The sequence below is a fragment of the Pseudoliparis swirei genome, chromosome 9 (assembly GCF_029220125.1).
Source record: "Pseudoliparis swirei isolate HS2019 ecotype Mariana Trench chromosome 9, NWPU_hadal_v1, whole genome shotgun sequence".
Lineage (NCBI taxonomy): Eukaryota > Metazoa > Chordata > Actinopteri > Perciformes > Liparidae > Pseudoliparis > Pseudoliparis swirei.
The window spans coordinates 21,945,070-21,966,917 of NC_079396.1; the positions used below are offsets into that span (position 1 = coordinate 21,945,070).

Sequence of the window (21,848 nt, forward strand, 5' to 3'; positions counted from 1 at the left end):
ACTGAATTAGGGACGCACTAACTCTTGTCCTGACATCGATACGGATACCTGGGTTTTTGGATATCGGCCAATTCCGAACAACGAATTGGCCAAAAAATGTAAAAGGAATTTAAATGTCAGTACATAATGTGATATGGGCATATATTGAATTGAATAGATGGGCCCAATTGTCACAGATCCAGCTGTCTGAGCCTCTATTAGCCGGATATCAGCATATCGGTATCAGCGCATACGTCATCTCAATCTGCCACTCAATAAAAGCCATAATGACGACCAGATCATTAATTCCTCAACCGATGAGCTAATTACTCGTTCATATTTAATCGTGTCTGTGCATTATGCAATTACACATAGCATGCCTTTTACTTCGTCTTTTATATTGTGTCAACTTTGAGAATACTGTAATTAGGATGTAATTAGTGATAATGATGATTGTGGTCATTACTCGGTACTTATGGAAACACTTTTCTTTGTCTCTAAAAATGACACATTCGATGTTGTATTGAACTGCTCACGTAAGAACACATGGCCACACTTGATTAGCAAAACAGTCTTTTATTAGAAATATCTTGTATAAAAATGAACATGCTCTACACATTTTTTTTTTCTATAGATAATTCATAAATATCCAGGCACTGTATTTCTTTTTTATCTTTTTTTTGTTTGTGGATAATTCAGTACATAAAGCAGACATGATCAATCCATTTTAATAACGTACATTAACTTGACACTTAATTTCAGTCAGCACTTACATATTCTATTTTTGTAACACAGACAAAGAGTTTTAGAAAAATAAAGAGGAGGTAGGGGGGTTGTGGCAAAAAGCAGTAAATTATCATATTCACAAACACAAACAATCCCACAAACAATACTTTATCAACCGATGAGAAAACAACATTTGCGGCAACACCTTTAGACTTTTGTTGAAGTTGAGAGAATCATTGCTTAAAACCAAAGTATTAGTTATTTATAATCCTCTGCAGTAGTTTTCCTTCTGGACATTACACACCATTTCTCTCAAATTGTTCACATGACTTGTTATGAGTTCTGACATGCAACATACATATTTTTGCATCGCTGAGGATAACATTTAATGAGAGAAAATCCAGAGTCACTTTTTATGACAAATACTTTAGAGAATTGGGACAGAAATGGAGTTTACACACTTAATTATGAATTGTACATCGGGTCCGCGCCGGCTCCTGTTTGAACAGAATACACTTGAAAAGGTAACAAATGCAACGGAGACGACACCATGAGAGATCCATGGAATTAATGGCCGGAGAATTCTAATGGAAATGAGAAATGAGGCACAGAATGAAGGCACTGGCCTTTATTTATCAAGCAGCTGTACCCCACCCCCCCTGCATCTAAAAATGAGAGGTTGTCGAATATAAGTGAAAAAATCAAGACTTATTCTTCTCATTAGCCATTTCCACTGTTGCCTTAACATTCATGACCCAGAAAGCGAGTCAAATCCTGTGCAGGGAACACAGATTACCTGTGCATCTCTCACTAATCATAAGTGGACCCCATGTAATACCTATGTAATCCATCATACCGTCAACTCTAATATATATCTGATACGACGGCACACTGATGTATCGTTGTATTCTCTCATAAATCAAGTGTTAAGTGAAAGAATTTACGGTTATTCCAGCCCCACTGCTATAAAAACACTTATTTTTATATTGTATATCTTGAAACCCGCGATAATATGGAAATAACACTCGGTGTAATTAATTGGGGGTTATACCAAATTCAAATGTGCTATTATTGCGTCTAATTGTACCTTTAAAAATGTTTAATGTATGGCGTAATATAAATTCTCACAATCACTCAACTGCTTGAATTAGCGAAGGCTTCAATCGGCGCGTGATAAATCAAGGGCAGTATATCAAGGATGTTTAAAGTATGCATCGACACGTCTTGGCGGACATTAATGGAGCGTGGTGTAAACTATGAAGGTATTCCATGGCAATTTGCTTTTAGATTATCTCCTTTTTGCATTAAAAAAAAAGACTCTTTATTCAGCAGCGGGTGACCCAGTGGGTAAATGGTCCAAAATGACATCTCCACTGTGAATGACAACCATGACGAATGTTGCATTCCAAAGACGTTGACAACACAGCACAGTACACGTGATGCTCCCACACGCATGCTCTGGGACTGTACACTAGGTTTGCCAGCATGATGGCATCATCATCATTATTTTTATGAAACATTTAAAAAATAAAATCCTGGGATGACCCACTGCTTTATTTTCCAGGTGTTTCAGATGTGGTGAGTTCATGTAGGAATACTGGATGTGCTGTAGTAAGGCATGTACAGTTTGAAGAGTATTCCATCTTTCAACCCCCGATAATATCAGTAACCAAAAACAATGACTTCATTTGTATACCGTTTCATCTTGTGGACTCCATTGAGCAAAAACAGAACCTCCCCCCACCCTCCCTGTTTGGTGTGTGTGTTTTTCTATAGAAATGAGACAAAAGATCCTCAGATCTGAACTGAAATTGTGTGCTTTACACTTCAGAAGGACAACATACTGTGGACTCCAGGTGGTTCACTCAGCCTGCATCTGGAAGCGTCACCGCTCAACGCTCCCCGTGTCTCAGAAAGGGTGGGAAGAGGAAAATTACCTGTCCAATCTCCCTTACACGATCCATCTCCCCCCTGCAAAACGACTAATTTATCATAAACTTGCGATTCACGTCTTTGCTGGATTCTCTAGAAAAATATGACATCGTTACTATTTATGGAGTGACAAATTCCCATCTTTCCACCCCAGTCCTTCTCTGCTGTTGCAGCTTGGTAGTCCTCCAGTATTCCCCAGAATCAGGTGGTTTCTCCTCCAGCAGGCCGTGGCTCCGTTTCCTCTGTTGGTCCCTGGCTTAGATGGCATGGTTACTGTAGCTTATGTATGTCTGCTTGGAAGCCAACGCTGTAAGTGAAGGTATAGGAGGTAGGAGAAAGAAGAAAAGAGTTAAAAACGCAATGGGTGAGCTTCAAATCGACAATGGTAATCTTTCAGAGCACATGTTGGTGTCCAGATTGATGGGAAGTTCGATTCATGGATACCTTCATCAAATGAGTGCAGGTGGAACCAATCATAATAGCAGGGTGTCGTAATGGGAAAGCTGTGTTTACAGCCTCCTCCGTCATCGTAATTACATTTAAACAGAAATGGGAAAAAGAGTTTGCGAATCCGAAGGAGGTAGAAATTTGATTGATTTTGAGCAAAGCGTGGCAACAATGCGAAATAATAAAGATCTAAAATAGATTCAGGCTTTTAATTAATCTTCCGTTGGTTTTCTCGAATGAATGGATTCGTTGGTTTACTTCTGAAACTTCAAAAATAGACTGAAAAGAAATGCGCATCATAATTTGAGAGCTCAAATTGACTTTGTTTAACCGACCAAGACGCAAAAAAATATTCAATGTACAAAACAGAAAATAGAGAAATACGCACATTTAAGAAGCCTGAATCAGAGAATATTTGGGATTTATGCATGAAATCAAATGCCTGGAAAAATTAATAACCAAAATAGTTACTGATTAATTTGATGCTAATCGATGAATCCATTCATGGTTTCTTTTCTAAATATATATGTTACACAACTTCATACACATTTGAGAGAAGAACTACTTTGGGGTCTTGAGAGTGAACAATTGACTGTTATTGTTAATGCCATGAACTATTCATTAAGACAGTGATGTAGATGGTATCAGACTCATAAGCTGCCACAACGGTCATATCATTGTAAGTGCCTGCTATTACAGTGTAATTAATGAATTCAGGGAATCCTCTTAATGTTTTCCTCACAGCTGGATTATCTCATGTGAGACGCCAAGCAGATCACATCATTGGTATAAAATGCAATAGTAACCATTTAACAGCCAGTCTTTTTACAGCATGCAGAGACCCGAGGTGTCTCTGTGCACCGAGCAAAAACATGCAGACGACAAGTGTGTCACGCCAGCGTTTAGAATCGTAAAGCAGAGCAGACAATATGTGATCTGACTTGGCACCGTAAGTGTTTTCATCAATGTTTGATCATGGTGCTCAATATCCTTTCACACTCTTTTTCCAAATTTTATTTTTTTAGGTTTCATGGAATTGTTTTTTAATGAGCTGTGAAAAAAACACATTAGAGAGATGACCGCTGGTGAAACACGACCGCCGTACGGTACAGTACCCGTGTGTATGTGTGCAGCCATGCACCGATGCGCCGTATGTTGTGTGTGCAGCGTGTGTGTGTGCGTCTATTCTTTTCATAAAACTGTCCTCAACCAGCATGCTTGGTGTCATGGTAATCACACTATCAATCTGCCAATCTGCCCACAGCAGCCTTGGCTGATTGAACATGTCAGAGGGGATGAATCCAATCAGAAGACGGCTGAAAGCCAGAGTCGGGGCAAAAGTGCTGTAGAGGAGAGACGTGTTACGGTAAATGTTTCCATATATTTGTTGGTGCCACAATGGCTGTGTGGAGGGGTGGGTGGGAATTCTCGCCATTTCATCCAAAAAGCATCGCTTCCGAGAGAAGCATTGATAAATGAACCTTATTTGAATATTTCTGTGCTGCAAGGCCAAGACAATGAATAGATGGTCCAGAAAGAATTGGAGCTGGCAGACCCATCTGTCTTTTGCCTTTTCCTCTCTTATTGTTGTTTTGCCGGTTACGCAAATTCCTCCTTTTTGTCAACGCGGTAACAAATTGCAGGAGACACATGGCTATCGCGCTTCTCCTGCACTCAGACCGAATGGTGTCATCTTCCCACATTGACAGACTACTTTGCTGATTTGCCATTTGTACGCCACTTGTTAGACAATGTTGTCCGCCCAAGTTAATGTCACTTGGTTAAAGGGTGCATTTGTGAGGGTGTGATTACTGCCTTGTGTCATTCAGGGTGCTGCATTTTAGCCAAAGGGGCAGCAGGGATAGGCAGGCACTGCTGCTGTGCACATTAGCAGAAATTAACAGGGAACAAAGTGGTGACAGATGAAAAAAAAAGAAAAAGAGTAGGGCAAAGTCATTGTCTTATCAGGTTACCTGAGAGTCTAAAGTCCCTCACAAGGCTCTCCTCTCTCAACACAGTCTGACACATAAGCACAAAGAGCAATTGTTAGATTCACAGTTCAAACCAGATGGCGAGATCAGCGCCTATAAATGGGCTCTCTATAACAGGATATGACATACTGATTCCATTCTGAAGTAAAACAAAAAAAAGAAGGCTTTAATAAAAGTGTGGGCGCAGGCCTTTTGGTCTCACACACATCATTCTACACTGTTCAGCCCGTCAAGAGTATAGAATCAGGACTTTCAGTAATCAGAGCATGTTGCTTGATTGGATGTAACTATGCCCCCCCACACAGGGGCAGCCGTCTCGTACACTTCCTCTTGGTGATTTGAAATCGCCTTTCTTCCAACACTGAGCGACCCGTCTCCTTAGTTCCTTTTCAAGAATCAGAATGGTGTGGCCACACTGTCACACCTCCTGATTCACAAATCCACTGTGGCCTGAGTTAGTGAGAATGGAACTATTTCTTTCTTCTGTTCCATGCAATCCAAATACATGGATTATCCTGGTGAAAGCGAAAAGTTAATTCTCAAGAACATTTATTTCGATACAGCACAAGGGCTGCCATAGGGCCGCCCACTATTAGTCATTAAGCCAACTCATTTAGGGCTTTATTTTGGGCTGAGTCAACTGAGAATTCTTCAGCCAATTAGCTAATTTTCTATGCTTTTTGATGCTAAATTTCCTATTTCCAAAGAAATGTGTGCGCTCATCTCTGGTAAATGGATATTCCTTTGGTTGAGGTCAGCCTTACTATTCACACAGTTTGTTTTATGACATCTGCATTGGATCAGAATTTGTAATTTAATAGCACTCATGTTGCCGCTGAAATGATACCCTAATTTCCAAGTAGACGTGTGTATTATATTCCTACTTCTCAGAGGTAGAAGCAGGTCATTGCATCAGCGTAAAAAAACAACTCCTGGTTGAGGTTCTCTGGAACATAATTTGCTTTAGGGGTCATACCAACCTTGTGTTTCAAGACTTTCACAGAGTTCAGACTTGGCCTCTCCATTGGGCCTCAGGCCGCCTTTGGGGTTGAACTTGTTGGACATAGTGGCCGCGGTAACCACCGCCTTCAGGCTGCGCTTTCGCTTTGGTACGTTCTGCTCTGGATGGAGGAGAATGACGTAGACCTTGGGCATGTAGAGCATTCCCAGAGAGACTGATGCGCTGAGGCTGACGGAGATGGTCAGGGTTGTGGTCTGGATATACAACTGTGTTACGGAGGAGACACAAGCAAGCACAATCATTTGTTAAAGGCAACACTGACTGATGGACAATGATGTTTCAAGTTATAGATTATCAGGTTAAATTGAGCACACTTACTGTAGAGACCGCACAGTTTGAATAAGTCCATCAAAGGAAAATCTAATTCATGTCTTTTATTCGAAGAGCCAATTTTCTAATAAAAAGCTGCAGGACGGAGAATGGTTTATGGGCCATGTGTATTGCTTTAAATAGACTGAGGCTTTTACAATATTTGTAAATCACAGCTTCACATGTTGGAGAACCTTCCTCTGGACAGCACACAGAATCAGAGTGCCCTTTATCCATGTTTGTATTCCACGCGCTCGGTTCATCACCCCTGAGCCCTGCTGTCATCGATGTGTTGCGTATCGATGTCTTTACCCCGAGGTTTTGGACCACGGCAGGAGAATTGTGTGCTTTCTGAAGCCAGTGACGGCTGCAGCTCTCAGCCGGGCAGCGGATATATACGGCCGCAGAAGCATCCTACAGCATATCATTCATGATAATCATCCCAGAGCTCAGACACGGTCCATCTCTGATTCGTTGACGTAGGGCGTGTGGTGAGTCGGCGCACGGGATGTAAAAAATATAATGAAGGTGGATTATATTTGATATCGATACAACCATATGAAATGCGAAAGCGTCTTTTCTTTAGATTACAAGTGAACTTCCAATAGCAAACATTACACAAATCATGAAAGTGACAGATTCCATCATCATCCCACTCCATCTTTCGCAGTAATCTGGTGTCAAAACCATTAATTAGAGAACGGTTGACTTTGCCTCTTGGGATAAGATGGCGGGGGTCTTCAGAAGTTGATGAACACAAGGCGGAGGGTGTACAGTGGGAGCACAGCTGGCAGACATCCTTCACCCAGTTTTGCCAGAGGTTTTGTCTGACGTTACATTTGTAAACATCACAAATGACTGAGTCTTTTGGCGAAGGAATAACCCACAGGGTCCGGAACCACCAGAGTGTCAACAGTTACAAATGGTGTTTCCCAGTGTGGAGTCATGACGTATGTTGTTTGTATATCAGCATTTATCCTCTCTTTTCAAGATGCTTACCGTTTTTACTTTAAACACTTTTTTTTTTTTACAAACCTTTGCAGCACCGTGACCATCTTAAGTTATCGGGAAATGTCATCATTATTATGAAGAAAACAACCACAGTTTAAGGTATTCTTGCATTCTTGAAGTCCTATGAGGGTTGTTGTCTTCATAATATAGGTAGGACTTACTTTATATATTCAGCTCAGGGGGGGGGGGAAGCAAAGTAAAACAATATTAAAATAAATAGCATGACCTGTCATACAGTGACGATGATACAAGTTGATGTAATAACAAACAAATAAATACACGCCTCGCACAAATTAAGTTCCCCTCAAGCCATGTCAGTTGAGGGGAAAAAGATGTCAGTGCCAAATGGAAGTCAGGGCATTGTGTTCCCATCATACTGCAATGCTAGCAGTCCTTTTTGAAGGAGGGTGGGGGGCATGGGGGGGTTGTAATCTCCTGAGAAGATTACACATGGCCTGTGGTGAGTTCCGGACAATATTGCTACCCCTCTGGAGAACAGAGGGGAGTCACTCTGTGAGGAGAGCCAAGACCCTTGTCCACTTCCAGCGGCCCTGGTGACATACATTTTCTTTGACACGCCGATATGATTGCCAATCTGCTCCATCGGTACAGCGAGGGAACAGCGCTGGGGACAGGGATCTCAGAACACTCAGCCATTATGAAGTTTCTTCCAAGCAGGATTGCTCCTTTTATGTCGTTAGGCATCAAATCCCTCGTCCTGACAGCTGCCAGAGCTGTCCCTACCTAAGAGCACGCAAACAGGAACACACTCGCACAGCTCTTCCAAGTTCATGCTCCCAAATATTTGTTTTCTGAATATAGATAAATACAATTTATTTTGCCTTTAGTTCATTTTCCAAAACACATCCAAGAAAAGCAAAGGTGTTAATGATAAAAAAAATAATGTTGGCTAAATCCCATTTTCAGTAACTGCTTCACTTTTAGGGTCCTGGTATTGTGCTCGAAGAAAGCCGTCATTAATGTTATTTCCATTCTTGCACTTTTCTTACAATGGATGCCCCAAATTATCATTTGAACATCGCAATTGGCATATTTGCATATAAGGTGATGTTCACCAATTGTAGTGGCCACACGTGTATGTGTTATGTAGAATTTATTTTGTACTGGCTAAATGTTGTGTTGTTTGGGTGAAGGAAACTATTTGGACGTGTTCCAATTACATTTCAAGAGGAGCAACTACAACAAATAATTTGGACGGATCAAATGTTTTGACCCATTTGAAAAACTAACATCTCGATGTATTCAACGATGACCTGAAAACCGATACAAAAATCGAGAGATGAAATGGACAGAGCACCATTAGAGATTGTATTAGTTATTAATGGTGCATATGAGAGAATGTTTCATGAATAAATAGGATACAATCCATCTGGGGAAATTAAGTAAATCACTTCTCTGAAAAATGGAAAATCCCCAAAACGTTTTTGGCACCTTCCATAATCTTCATCGGGAGTTTCTTAAAACATATTTTGCTTTGCAGTGTTCTTTTACAGATTGTATAATTCCGCGGTGTGCTGTTGCTTAATATGACCGCCATCCTCTGTGATAACAACACAGCAAGTCTTGCCAATTGGATTGGAAGGAAAACGTGTTGGATTGAGAGCGATTGCCCTGCTCACTTTCTTCACATGTTATTCCACCTCTTCAATGGTGAAGGCTATTCGTAATTGTCTGCTTGTTAAATTAAGTGTTATTTTGGCCACAATCTGAGGGAAACTGAGTCCATGCTTCACAAGCTCACAGCATTAGGCAGCAGCTTTGCCTCCTGTTGATGCTAAAGGCCTTCCACCCGACTACAGAAAACACAGCAGGCGCACAGGACCTAATGGATGCTGCCACATGCTTATTCCAAATGTATTTGTGCGTGTTAGTTAATGCGGAGTGTTGAGTTGCTGTGCTGTTTATTTGACCAGATTGAACACGGCAAACACTTGAAAACACGACTGGCCCAATTCTTTCCTCCTCTTTTTCTCTGACTACATTTTATTCATCAAATGTTGTTGTTTAATACAAAACAAGTAATTTGGAAGAATGAATCGTTTCGTAGTGTATTCTTGTTTAAACTGAGGAGAAGAAAGAGAGTCGATCCCTAAGTTTGTCCAAGAAACACTATTTTCTTTTTTTTAGGCGTGAGCCTCTTTTATTACTTTACTAAAACAAAATGTCAATGTACACCTTTTCTATTCTTTTGCTTTGTGATCTTCCAACATATACTTAGATGTTGTTGTCAGTATTAAAGCTTCTGTTTATTTTGCAGCGCCATGCAGTAGAATTACAGCAGTTTGACTTGATAAGCCTCTACATTAGCACATCTAAGAGGTTATTTTGGACAGGAAACATCATCAGCCACAGTATATTTTACGCTACTTCACAAATATGTGTCAGTTATTTCTGTATTTTGTGAACGTGCAATGACTGACGACTGCAACGGATCATAAACCTCACGGATCGGATCAAATATCGCTAAAAAATGGATAAATTATAAATTTTAGAGATCCCTGATCATGTTTTCTCTTGCCGCCGATACTAATTGCCGATCATTGATGACCGATAATGTTGTTTGATTCCAGCATTTAGTTTACAAGGCTTTAGATTAATTCTTTCAGGCCACCGTCCTAAAAAATGTATTTCAAACACTCTGAAGTCTCTGAACCATAAATAATTCTAAAAATTATTCTTTACCTTTATTATTGTTGCTTTTTCTTGATGAAAACACAATTCAAACGATAAGGAAACAAAAGATCGTACATCTATTTAAAACAAATCTTGTGATTATTATTTTTAATGATGTATTCTAAGCTACTTAGAGCTTAATGTAAAATGTAAATACTCTATCTATTTTATATTGCTGTCAAAACATCTTCATACAACTGGATTTATAAAAATTTCTCATGAAAACTAAGTTTGACAAGATTTCATGTAAACACGTCATGATATGTCATAATTTACCTTCTTCCATTATTCATTTTCACTGAACAGAGACTGAACGCAAGGTAACGACGGAGCCTTCGTTCTCCTCGTGTCAATTTAATTTGTTTCCAATCTAACAATATCAGAGCTCGGCGACAAGAAAAGCATAAACGTCGATGTCCCGGAATTCTGCCGGTCAGTGAAACTTTATTTCACACTGCAGTGGTTGATGTTAAGCCGAGTAATTAATCCGTGGTTCACATGTGCCGAAATCACGGATCAACCGTGGTCTCTTACACCACTCCTACTTGGTATTCCCGCCCCGTAAAGCGGAATCAAACGTCCACGGAAACACAATTAAAGCAAACTTGAAGTGAATGAATTATCCTCCCAAGACGTCTTCGAAAGCCTTGTAAACCCCACAGCGGCGCATAAAGCCCATCATCCCATGATGAATAATGGCAGTATCCACCAACACAAGAGGCTGATGCTACACAACAAAGATCATTTGAGAGGCCATTTTCTTCACAGTGAGGCGCATCGGAAATATAAAAGAACTCCAAATTGAAAACTGCCATCCAGCGTGCACCAGTAAATCAGACTGACCTGCTGTGTTCTTTTCAGATACAGTGCAATTGATGAAAGCTAAATGACACAATTGGCATCTGTGTAACAACGTGAAAGAGTTAATCTGTAAAAATGAGGCACAACTTCCACTTCCACCACATTTGAACACATCATATTTACCTTTTCTGCTGATTGCGAGGTCCCGAAGAAGATGGGTATGAAAGCGAGCCATACGATGCAGGTGGTGTACATGGTGAAGCCGATGGGCTTGGCCTCGTTGAACGTCTCGGGAACCCCCCTGGTCTTGATGGCGTAAACTGTGCAGGTGACCATGAGCAGCATGCTATAACCCAGCAGGCAGATGAGGGAGAGATCTGATATGTCGCACTTCAGAACGCCGTGGGCCTTTTTGGGATTGGATGTGCGCTGATCCTCATAGTCGATGATGGCTTGCGATGGGTCAACGCCAAACCAGATGCACACTCCGAGGAGCTGCACTGATATCAGGCTGAATGTGAGGACTAACTGGGAGGCCGGGGAGATGAAGCGAGGGGCGCTGACCGCCATCTTGCCTTGCTCGAAAATCCTGTAGATCCGATTTGTCTTGGTGAGCAGCGCCGCGTAGCTTATACTCATACCCAGGCCCAGGAAAATCCTCCGCAGGGAGCAGATAAACACGCCGGGAGCGGAGATCATGAGGAATGTCGTGGCGTAGCACAGAAAGATACCCGTCAGCAGCACGTAGCTCAGCTCTCGACCCGACGCCTTCACGATGGGTGTGTCGTTGTAGCGTATGAAGGTGAGGACGACGAACAGAGTGGCCATGATGCCCAGGACCGCGATGAGGACCGGGATCACTGCCCACGGAGAGCTCCACTCCAGCTTGACGATGGGCATGGGGTCGCAGCCAGTGTTGTTGGCATTCGGCCGCAAGTCGAAGCGGCACATCTTGCAGGTGAAAGTGTCGGCCTGATACTGGTAACCGTCACAGTTCTCGCAGTGCCAGCAACACGGAATTCCCTTCACCGTCTTCTTGCGCTGCCCGGGGCGGCAGGGTTGGCTGCATATGGAGGAGGGGACCTCTTGTGTTGCACCGGGCCACTGCATTTCATTGGTCTGGAGGGGAAAGGAGAGAGAAATTACCAGTTTATTCCAGCATACCAACCATATATTCAAACCCCTGAAACCCAGACAAGGGGCATGAATACAGAGCAAATACTCAGTATTATCACATTTTTGACCAGCTCACAATCGTAATTAATGAGTACCTCAAAGGCTCAGTATCGAAAAATCCTGAACGCAATGTACTACTTCTTGTTAGAGATAGATAGATAGATATATACTTTATTAATCCCCAAGGGGAAATTTGTCGTGATATATTATTTATTGCATATATGCATTATTATACTAGGTACATAATGCATGAGGACACATTTCAACTCACACTTGGTAGATTAGTTTACACACACACACACACACAGAAGCACATGATCAAATGAGCAACACACTGTAAATGGGATATTCGCCACATGAAAGCTGCAGTTTTAGTTTTTTTTATCAAGACATCGTCGTCTTCACTCATCGAATTAGAACTCAACAGGAAACAACGTTGTCGTTTAATTACTGCACTGACTGGAAGACCTAAAGTAAATGGAGCCTGCCTGGCGCTGCAGTCTCAATGCAGTATCCTGTGCCTGCGCTCGTTTCTCTTTGTAATAAAGCCGTTTGCCGAAAGTGAGATAGGATGCAGAAAGAGTTTGGGGATATTCCATTATTCACAGAAACATCTGGATGATTTAGATGCGTGTCTGAAGCGAATTCTCCATACGGCATTCTTGATTTTCCTCGGGCATCTCTGCCATGCAGATGAAGTCGATCAGAATGCAGCAGAAACTCCTCGATGACCTCGATGTCTACAGTGATCTGTATTGTGTATAAATGTATAAATTATGTATAATAACTAAAGGATTCATTCACACTGTTCCTCACAATGTTTGGCATTTCTATTTGGATGATAACCACATGCAGAACTACAGATTATGCGGGTCATGCATTATGTTTATATAGTGAACAAGGAACTGGTGTATTACTGTACTATGCGGTGGTGGCACATGTCCAAATAAGGTCAATGCTAAAATATGGCTTTTTACTTCATTGGAGATCTACTTTTAGGGGTAAAGAACCATCTGTGTTGACCCCGAGCATTTGTTCGCCTTCATGTTTATAATAAATTTGAATCCCAACCAGGAAGAGGATGATTTATTATTAATAGTATTCTGTTGACTGTTGCCCTATAAAACCCGGCATAAGCTAGATGCATTCAGCATTATTTTTGATAACGGTGATAACTCATGAGGGGATGAATAAATGAAGCTCTACTACCTGTATTAACCCTTGTGTTGCCTTAGGGTCATTTTGACCCGAATCAATATTACACCCTCCCCCCGCCTATGGGTCATTTTGACCCGATTCAATGTTTCACCCTCCTGTTACCTTTATATTTACTAACATATTTTACCCTTTGGGTTCAATTTGACGCCAGCAATTAAAACCTCCAGAAAATTATTAGAATTAATATTGTTTTCCAAGTTTAAGTGAGGCACTTTATGTTTGTTTGTTGACTACCGAAAGAACACCGACATTAAACATTGAATGGGGTCAAATTAATCCTAAGGCGGGGGGAGGGTGTAATATTGATTCGGGTCAAAATGACCCTAAGGCAACACAAGGGTTAATATTAGAGCTGGTGTACACGTCACATACAATGGTTTAGAGACCGCATTGGGACTGTTGGATGAAAATAAACTCAAATGAGAATGTCCATTTCAAGATGGTTTGGGCTTTTTCTGTTAATTGATGAAGGGGAATTCCTCCATTCAATACTTTTCGACAGGAATAAAGGTCACAACATGCATCCTTCCAGTTGGTGAAGACACATATTCAATTTTGTATTCAATTAGTAATAAAATGCTAAACAACCAAATGTTGGATCTCTGGTGGATTATTAAGTCTGATGGATATATTGAATATGAACACTCGCACAACAATCTCACTCTCCGAGTGCTCGACCTTTCGAACAACCGATCTTTCAGACAAATTCTTACGTTTAAGTGGAGCTGATCTGTCCAGTGGCCAATGATCTTGTATTCCGTGGCGTTGTTTGCCATCTGGTATTGGTAGATTTCGTAACGACCAGGAGCATCTCCATTCACGTTGAAGGTCACCGGGGTGCCGGCGATTCCTGAGGATGAAAAGAAATGAGTACAAAGCGGAAGTCCTTTCGACGTGCAATACAGTACAGGCAGTTCCCACAACGCCGTGAGACGAAATGAGGCTGCAAGGGGTCTTCAGGCTAATGCTGCTCCAGTGTTAATGATGGGAGCAAAATAAATGTTGACAGCCATGTTGTCCCGGTCCTTCGAGGAGGGCCGGCTCTGCGGTCTGTTGCTGTTCCCACATCATTTCACACTCCTTCATTCTGCTTATTGCCCCCGTTTGCTTGTTATCCACAAGGTCCCTTCTCGAAATGTGCTAACGAACGACAGCACTGATTTTGATTCGCACTTTGAGGTTGTCATCTCTGTGTTTCCTGTTGCCGCGCCAACCGACACGTCCCTCTTCAGTTTCGCTGAGGGATGTGTCGTGTTAATAAACGTGTTGATAAAATCGTGGCGGAAGGGAGCACAAATTCACAGATTTAGTCACAAGAGCCCCCCACGGAGCGTCTCGGAGGAAGGCGCCATTAATAGCATCTTCTTTTCTGTCTATTTGCTTCTGCCATATTTGCTTTCTCTCTCTCGCTCAATGCTACCCTCTAATACTCAGCACTTCTGTAACATGTGGTGGAATAAATGACCTTCGTTAACTTGCGGCTGCAATGGGTTTTAGATTGCCCACAGTCAATATTTGGATGTCCTGTACAGTACATTCTAGAGCTCCACCAAAGGGACAAGAGTGCATTTCTTTCTGTAACAGAAAAAAGTAAGATCATCATATCCAGAAACCACCTCGGTGCTTTCCAGCATTTGGGATAGAGTTGCTCTTGTTCCACGAGTATCGACTACACTCGCCTCTGGTATAACATTAAAGGGGATTGTTTATTTTAGTGCGTTGTTCCCTGAAGTACAGGGCACAGTATCGATTGTTGCTCGGACCTCTGTGTGAGAGTTTGAAACTTGCGAGTCAGGCTTTGAGATTATTTTCTCCCATCTGCAGATTTTTGTGTGTCAGAAGTTTGATCAAAACCCGCAGGAGCAGGATCTAATTGCATTAGTGTGATCCTGCTGCATTATCTAGAGGACATGTCTAAAACAGCAGGCAGTCGTGTGCAATTATGAAAATGTTCTTGCTCATCTCAGCAATACAGGGAATTGAGTGGGATGTATGTTACAACTAATTTGATTGCCTGAATCGATTAGTTTCACCTCTTCCGAGAAAAAGGCAGTGCGTGTTTCATGCAGAGCCAGCAAACATTGGCAAACTGCTTGTTTTGTTAACCAGGTCAGTTTTTTAAGGAAACGCTGCATATAATGTGTTTTTTTAATTTTTTTATCTTGGAAATAAAAACCATATGATTCAAAGGGCAAAGAAAACACACCGCCATCAGATGCAACTCTGCCCAAATGCACCAGAAATGACATCATCACATCACAGTCAGAATAAATGTGTTAATTAAACTCTAAAGTGGGTAAACTGGGTGTCAAATTCTATGAATGCTGACATTTACAGATTTACTCATTGCTGTTATGACAATGACTGTGAACTAGAGAAGCTGAGCCTTGATGTGTGATCCATCAAATCAAATGTGGTTTAAATCTTCATAACCATGACTAGTCTGCTAGTTGAAATTCCAAACCCCTCCTATTTATTTTAAAGCTGGCTTAGTGAAGGATACACATTTAATGCACTACTCAGCCTCTCTTAAGAATTGATAATATACTCAAACAAAACAGTAATTCCCGATATGCCACGTTTGCAGTTTTAAAACGATTTACTCCTCCACTCCATTAAAAGCCATGAGCCAAAAAACTCGAGAAATCTAATGTGTTTGCAAATGCCGTATAAAAATCATCAAAACAAGATGCAGATTCTGCCGTTGACCATAAAAAGCATGGAGGTGGCTCCAGTGAACTTGACATTTGCTTTAAACCTAGCAATGCATGTGAAAGAAAATGCTTTCCTCATAAATGCAAAGCTTTGATTGAGAAATACCAAGATTCAGAGTCGTCGGAGAATTTATTTCTATTGTAAATGGAAGCTGGGTCCCTCATGGTTATTAGGCATTTAATTGGGCAGACTTAAGGACCAATCGTGCGGTTGATTATCTTCTCAACTTCCTTTTTTAATCACGCTGACCTCAGGAATAGTTTTGTCTTTCACACAGTATCCTCCCGAGTTGCTGCGCTGCTTAATATTCCTATACTTCCATGGACTGTAACACCCTGTTCTGTTTCTCCTGTGTTCCGTGTCTCCTATGTCTCCTCTGTGTCTTCTCTGTCTTAATTGTTTAATTCCCTGCACCTGCCCTCAGCCACTCTTGTCTCGTTACTGTCTGATGTCATACACCTGTTTCCCCCCCTATATATTGTGTCAGTCTTTCTCTTGTCTCCTGTCAGATTGTCGTCTATAGTTCCGTGTCCTTTTCCCGGCGTCCTGGCCGTGTTCCTGGTTCTGCCTGTTGACCCTGCCTGCCCCGAACCTGGATTCTCTGCCTGCCCCTTTTGGACCTTGTTTTTTTTGGAAACTGTTTTGCCTTATTAAAGAGTGCTTTTTTTGTTATTCATATTGCGTCGAGCCTGTCTCTCTGCGACTGAGCCTCACCCCGTCACTAGAACCTGACATGGACAGGCCATATCCATTATTAAGCTGTGTACATATTCTTTCATTTGAGCCCTTTTTTATGGGCAGTTTGCACTCGTCTGAGCAGAGAAATATATCGACCATACGCCCACTGAATAATGTATGATCATGTGACTGAGTATTTCCTCAAGCTACATCCCAATTAAATGAATAATCAAACCGCATGAAAACAGGCAGATCTAAATGACGTCGTAAAGCCAACTTTTAAACGCAAACCTTTTAACACGGCTTCACTATCAGGTTTATGTCTAGCTAAAACAAAATGCCCTCAGGCCACCGAGCATCGAGGACTACTGAATGCATTTGTGAACATAACCAGTTTTACTGGGTCTACAATATCGACAGTGCTTGGTTTTCCTCTTTCCTGAAGTCAGCGTGGACGCCTGTAGAGCATTCCCAGAATGCACTGCGATCCCGAGGACAACCCTGTGAACTTTTAAGATCCTCCATTCCCCCGTGCCGAGACATTCCGGTAATGTGGAGCATTGATTTTCTAGCCATCCCTGTAGAATAACCCCAACAGCTTCAGAGCTGACAGGCCGTCCAGTAACACAACACTACGAATACAGGAATGCGTAAAGAATCGTAGTTTAATTCCATCACACAAGTCGGCTTTACCGTACTTCAGAGGAGAGCTTTACTCCAACGCTGGGAGAAAAGATCTATCTTCCAAATATTACTCAGGATTCAACTGAAAACAATTCCGTTCCTTTTTTCCGCCTTCACAGCCGAGGACTGACCTGCTTACATAGTAATAAGCACACTCAGTGCAGGTAAACACTGTTTTGACTTTGAAGATGTTGGCCTACAGTAAAGCGCTGCCGAGCGCTGCAAGGTTTTCTTTCAATATCCATAAGTGATGAAAAGTAACTGCTAGAAACAAGGTAACCTTTAAAATCCACAACAATGAAGGTTATCTTGACTACATTAAAACAACAACAAAATCATCCATACTACATTCATATCCATGTTGAGTCTCTTCGCTACTACTTTAAAAGTCTCTTCTATAAACATATAAACCAAACCACATCTGAGGAAGTAAATCAAGGGTTTTGTACATTTTCTTTACTTTATTTACCAACCAAACATATCCCTGTTGCCGCCACCAATTCCTCCTGGAAGCTGTGCACAACCACACCTTCATGAAACAAACAATATTGTCATTCAAATTACTGCCTTTCGATTTTTTTATTCCTGAAAAATTGAATTGGGGACTCGGAGCAACGAGGGTGCGAAGGTTAAAGAAGGTAATTTCTACATCCTTTCTCCCACCACGACTTATTATCAAGCATTTTTAATCATAATATACATACTAACATGCAACAATTAGATGGACAATATCGGTCCAAAAACAAAATATAATCCAACTCGTCATCCAAACCAAAATCCGTTGTTTGTTTTCTGATGTAGCGCGTCATACATGTGGCTATTACTAAAAGACCATTAGGTCCGGTTTAGGCACTAAGACTAACTGGTTGAGATTAAGAGAAGAAATATTTGGTCACGATAAATCAAATAGTTGTTTGAAAGAAACCAATGTGGACTGTTAGTCCAAAGATTGGGTACGCGTTTGGCTCGATCCAAAAGTTCCTATTCATTTTCCTCATTTACCGTAAATTATTCCCGTCTTGTACTTTCAGAGGCGTGACTGTCCCTCGCCCGAAGATACCACGTAGTAATTATAACACAATTAAATCCTTACTGTATAATCATCTGTGAGGGTGGCGCAGGTTCGCTCACATTGCATTCTGCTTGATTGCATAAACACTTTGACCCTCTCTGTTTATCTGATGTATAATCAGCGCAAGTTGTTATAAGCTTGAACGCTGATCTAGGACCTGTTCAGCGTACACTTATGTTCTTTCCTAACAAGCCGGCAGGTCAAAGTCAATCCACATGCTTCTGTTGTCACCTCTTTAGTGTCCATCTTTGCTTCTATCTGTAAGCCTAGCATTCTTTTTTTCAAAGTTTTGAAGTGCATCTCACTTGATGCTTTGTTGTTTTAACATTTTTTTATTTGTATTTGGTTCATTTGATAAGGGACAGTGCACATTAATACAAACATTCCTGTAAATGTGCCAGAGTTAGCCAAGAGGCTATTTTTCATCTGTAGTCACGGGAGGCAGATGTCATAAAACAAACCTAAAAACATAAGATTACATATACAATGATTGTCTAATATTGACCCTTTCTAATTGGTGCACAAACCATTAATAGTGAGAATAGTGAATATAATCTTAGACATTGTCAAGTACTAACAAGACCTGCAACAAGACTCACAAATTCAAAACAGACAAAGCAAATAAAATAAAACAAGGGGGAAAACGCTGTTAAAATGGACATAATAAAAACATCCATGTCAGGGACACAGAACATAAAAGCCTGAAGAGTAAATGAAATATATAAATCAGTTAGATTATATTATATTGGTAAATTTCCCCTTGGGGATTAATAAAGTATACATCTATCTACATTTGTATAATTATAAGTTATGGGTTAATTAACACCAAAATCCTCTTAAGTCACTTTCTACATTCTCGAGCTCAATATTTTAGAATGGTTATTCTCTACAAGATCTCCAAAAGAAGTCATCAAAGATTAATAGCAGGAGACACAAAACTGTGTCTCAAACAACGTACGCTAACAAAGCTATCCCCGCGAAACAATCCACAAAAAGGTATCTGTGTAGGAGACTTTTGGCATATGCTAATAATCTTGGCAAGATCCACACATGCAGCAACAGAAATAGATAAAGTGCAGCACAGTCAGTCTTTGATCAGTATTTATACTTTGGAGGATTTCTTGACGGAGGTCGACAAACAGAAATATGGAATTTTAACAATTCTCAACCGAGACTGTTTTTTATAACATTATCATGCCAGAAAAGTTTTTGCATCCCTATGATACGACAGCAGTTCATGCAGATGATAAATAAGGCCGTCCACTTGGCCTCAGTGGAACACTTGCTTTCAGGTTTGACCGAAACCAGTAAAACAGGAACTTCTGTTCCAGAAATACATTTAAAAAATCATTCAAAATCCCAAAATAAAATCAGCGCTGGTACTAAAACATACCCAACGGTGTATTTTGAGGCCCACGACTTATATATCATCATAATTTTGGACAAAAAATCTAATCTAATATTTGTTCAATCTTGTTGTTTATAGCTGCCTTAATTTAAAAGAACACCATTTCCCATAAGCCCTAGACCACTGCAGGTTAAAGATCCAAGCTCAGGAAAAAAGTTGAGTTGGAGGACTACGAGAACGTTTCAACGAGACCTCAAACCTAATTTAGAGTTTCTGGACTGGAACTTCTTGTTACACATCGGCCAACAAATTCGCTAATACGCCCGGCTGATCTAAGGTCTAGCTTAAGTAGTGGATGCCTATTTGTCTCAAATCTAAAGTAAATACAGTTAGTCAGGATTCAAGCCACTGGCAAACTGCTGGCTGCTGCATTAGACACTGCTGTGCATTAACTCTCTTCTCCTTTCGTTTATTCACCATTTTACCAATTCTACCTCCGAGCAGATCTCTTGCGTGGGCAATTCAACGCTGACAAGATAAAGCGGGACATCTCACAAAGCACAGTTCTTGCACATCATCAGCTATGACAAAGACCCGCCGTTCCGCTGCTGATCGTCAACCCTCCTACGTATCTCCGCCTCTTCAACGTGCTCGGGACAAATTTGCATTCAGTAGTCTGATAATTGTAGACCGCAGTCTTGTGAGCGTGTTGGTGAGCTCAAAAAAACTAACGGGACGTACACGTTGCAACACATACAAGGTAAAGTAATGGATCACGGAGGTCTGGATCATGGCGTATGCTATACCAACGATGCCATGGCCCTGTTGATGCTCTGCCCACTCCTCGCTACCTTCATCTGCCTGATGGATCATGGAGGTCTGGATCGTGGTCCATGCCTACGAGCAACTATTGATACTCTGTCATATTCATTGAATGGGTTGTAACTCTGTAATGATTCCTTCTGGTCACATGACATCTATTGTTCTGTCCATTCTGGAGAGGGATCCTCCTCTGTTGCTCTCCTGAAGGTTTCTTCCCTAGTTCCCCCCTCTAAAGTGTTGTTTGGGAGTTGTTCCAGATCTGATGTGAGGTCAAAGGTCAGGGATGTCAATGTGTACAGATTGTAAAGCCCTCTGAGGCAAATTTGTAATTTGTGAGAATGGGCTATTCAAAATAAACTAAATTGAAGTAAATTTGTTATGAGACCATATACACTTAGGAAAACATTGGCGACCTGAGTACATGCTGTTGCGCCCACCTCGGTGGAGTCGGGAGTATACACACCTGTGAAGTTGACGTGGCGGATGTACTTGAGCAGCAGTGTGCCGTTAATGGTTTCCATCTGGGGGCAGAGGCCAACCTTTCCAGGGCAGAGGTCTTTGTGCATGTTGTGCAGGGCGTGGGCCATGGCGTACACCGCGTCGATCACAAACTGGACCTTCCCCTCCTGTTCGTAGGACGAGTCTTTCCCGATCCGCTCGTGGTCTGAAAGGAAACACGAAACGATTCCATGCGTGAGACTCAGTCGAGTTCATAAATACGGCAAGAAATCTTTCATCACACAATAGGTTTAATTTATACACAGTATGTTCCAAGGCTTTGTCGTACACGACTGAGTCAACGCAATCGTGACCGACAGTCGAGACTTGAATGTGTCCTATGATTGACATAATATTCAGAACAAAAAAGCTGCACGTTGATAGCTGGATGTGTAAAATCAAGCAAATGATAGCCTTTCAAAAGGCTTGATTTCTCAATTGTGAACGCGTCGTTTTTTCCGCTACATTTAATTTATTTTGAGATTGGGGTTGATTATATGCCATTTATTTTTGACATCAATCATAGAAACTCCACATGGACTCATGTGTACTTGTGCCGCCAAGAAAATGTTCTTTATTCGATATGTATTCAAATAGCAAAAAACTTATTTGATTAGGAACGTTTAATATATAGAGCGTATTCACTCACGTGACCACAACAACCTTTGGCGGCCATGTTGGGGTCGATGCACGGCATTGTTTTGCTTTATTTTATGCCGCTCTTCT

The 21,848-nt window shown here is 41.3% G+C and overlaps 1 protein-coding gene across 2 annotated transcripts in view; it reads right to left on the bottom strand.

Annotated features, from left to right (window-relative positions):
- Positions 1-539: 539 nt before the first annotated feature.
- Positions 540-21,848, bottom strand: part of LOC130199669 (metabotropic glutamate receptor 4-like) — a 135,569-nt gene continuing 114,260 nt past the window's right edge. Inside the window, exons 6-11 of one of the 2 annotated variants that reach the window (XM_056423373.1) lie at positions 21,088-21,288; positions 14,019-14,155; positions 11,095-12,030; positions 6,056-6,302; positions 5,058-5,103; positions 2,882-2,944 (exon numbers count right to left, since the gene is read on the bottom strand). In XM_056423373.1, coding sequence (XP_056279348.1) covers positions 5,066-5,103; positions 6,056-6,302; positions 11,095-12,030; positions 14,019-14,155; positions 21,088-21,288 — 1,559 coding nt within the window. In that variant the 3' untranslated portion in view covers positions 2,882-2,944; positions 5,058-5,065. Of the gene's footprint in view, positions 2,945-5,057; positions 5,104-6,055; positions 6,303-11,094; positions 12,031-14,018; positions 14,156-21,087; positions 21,289-21,848 lie in introns of both variants that reach the window. The other variant, XM_056423372.1, reaches the window with a different exon arrangement.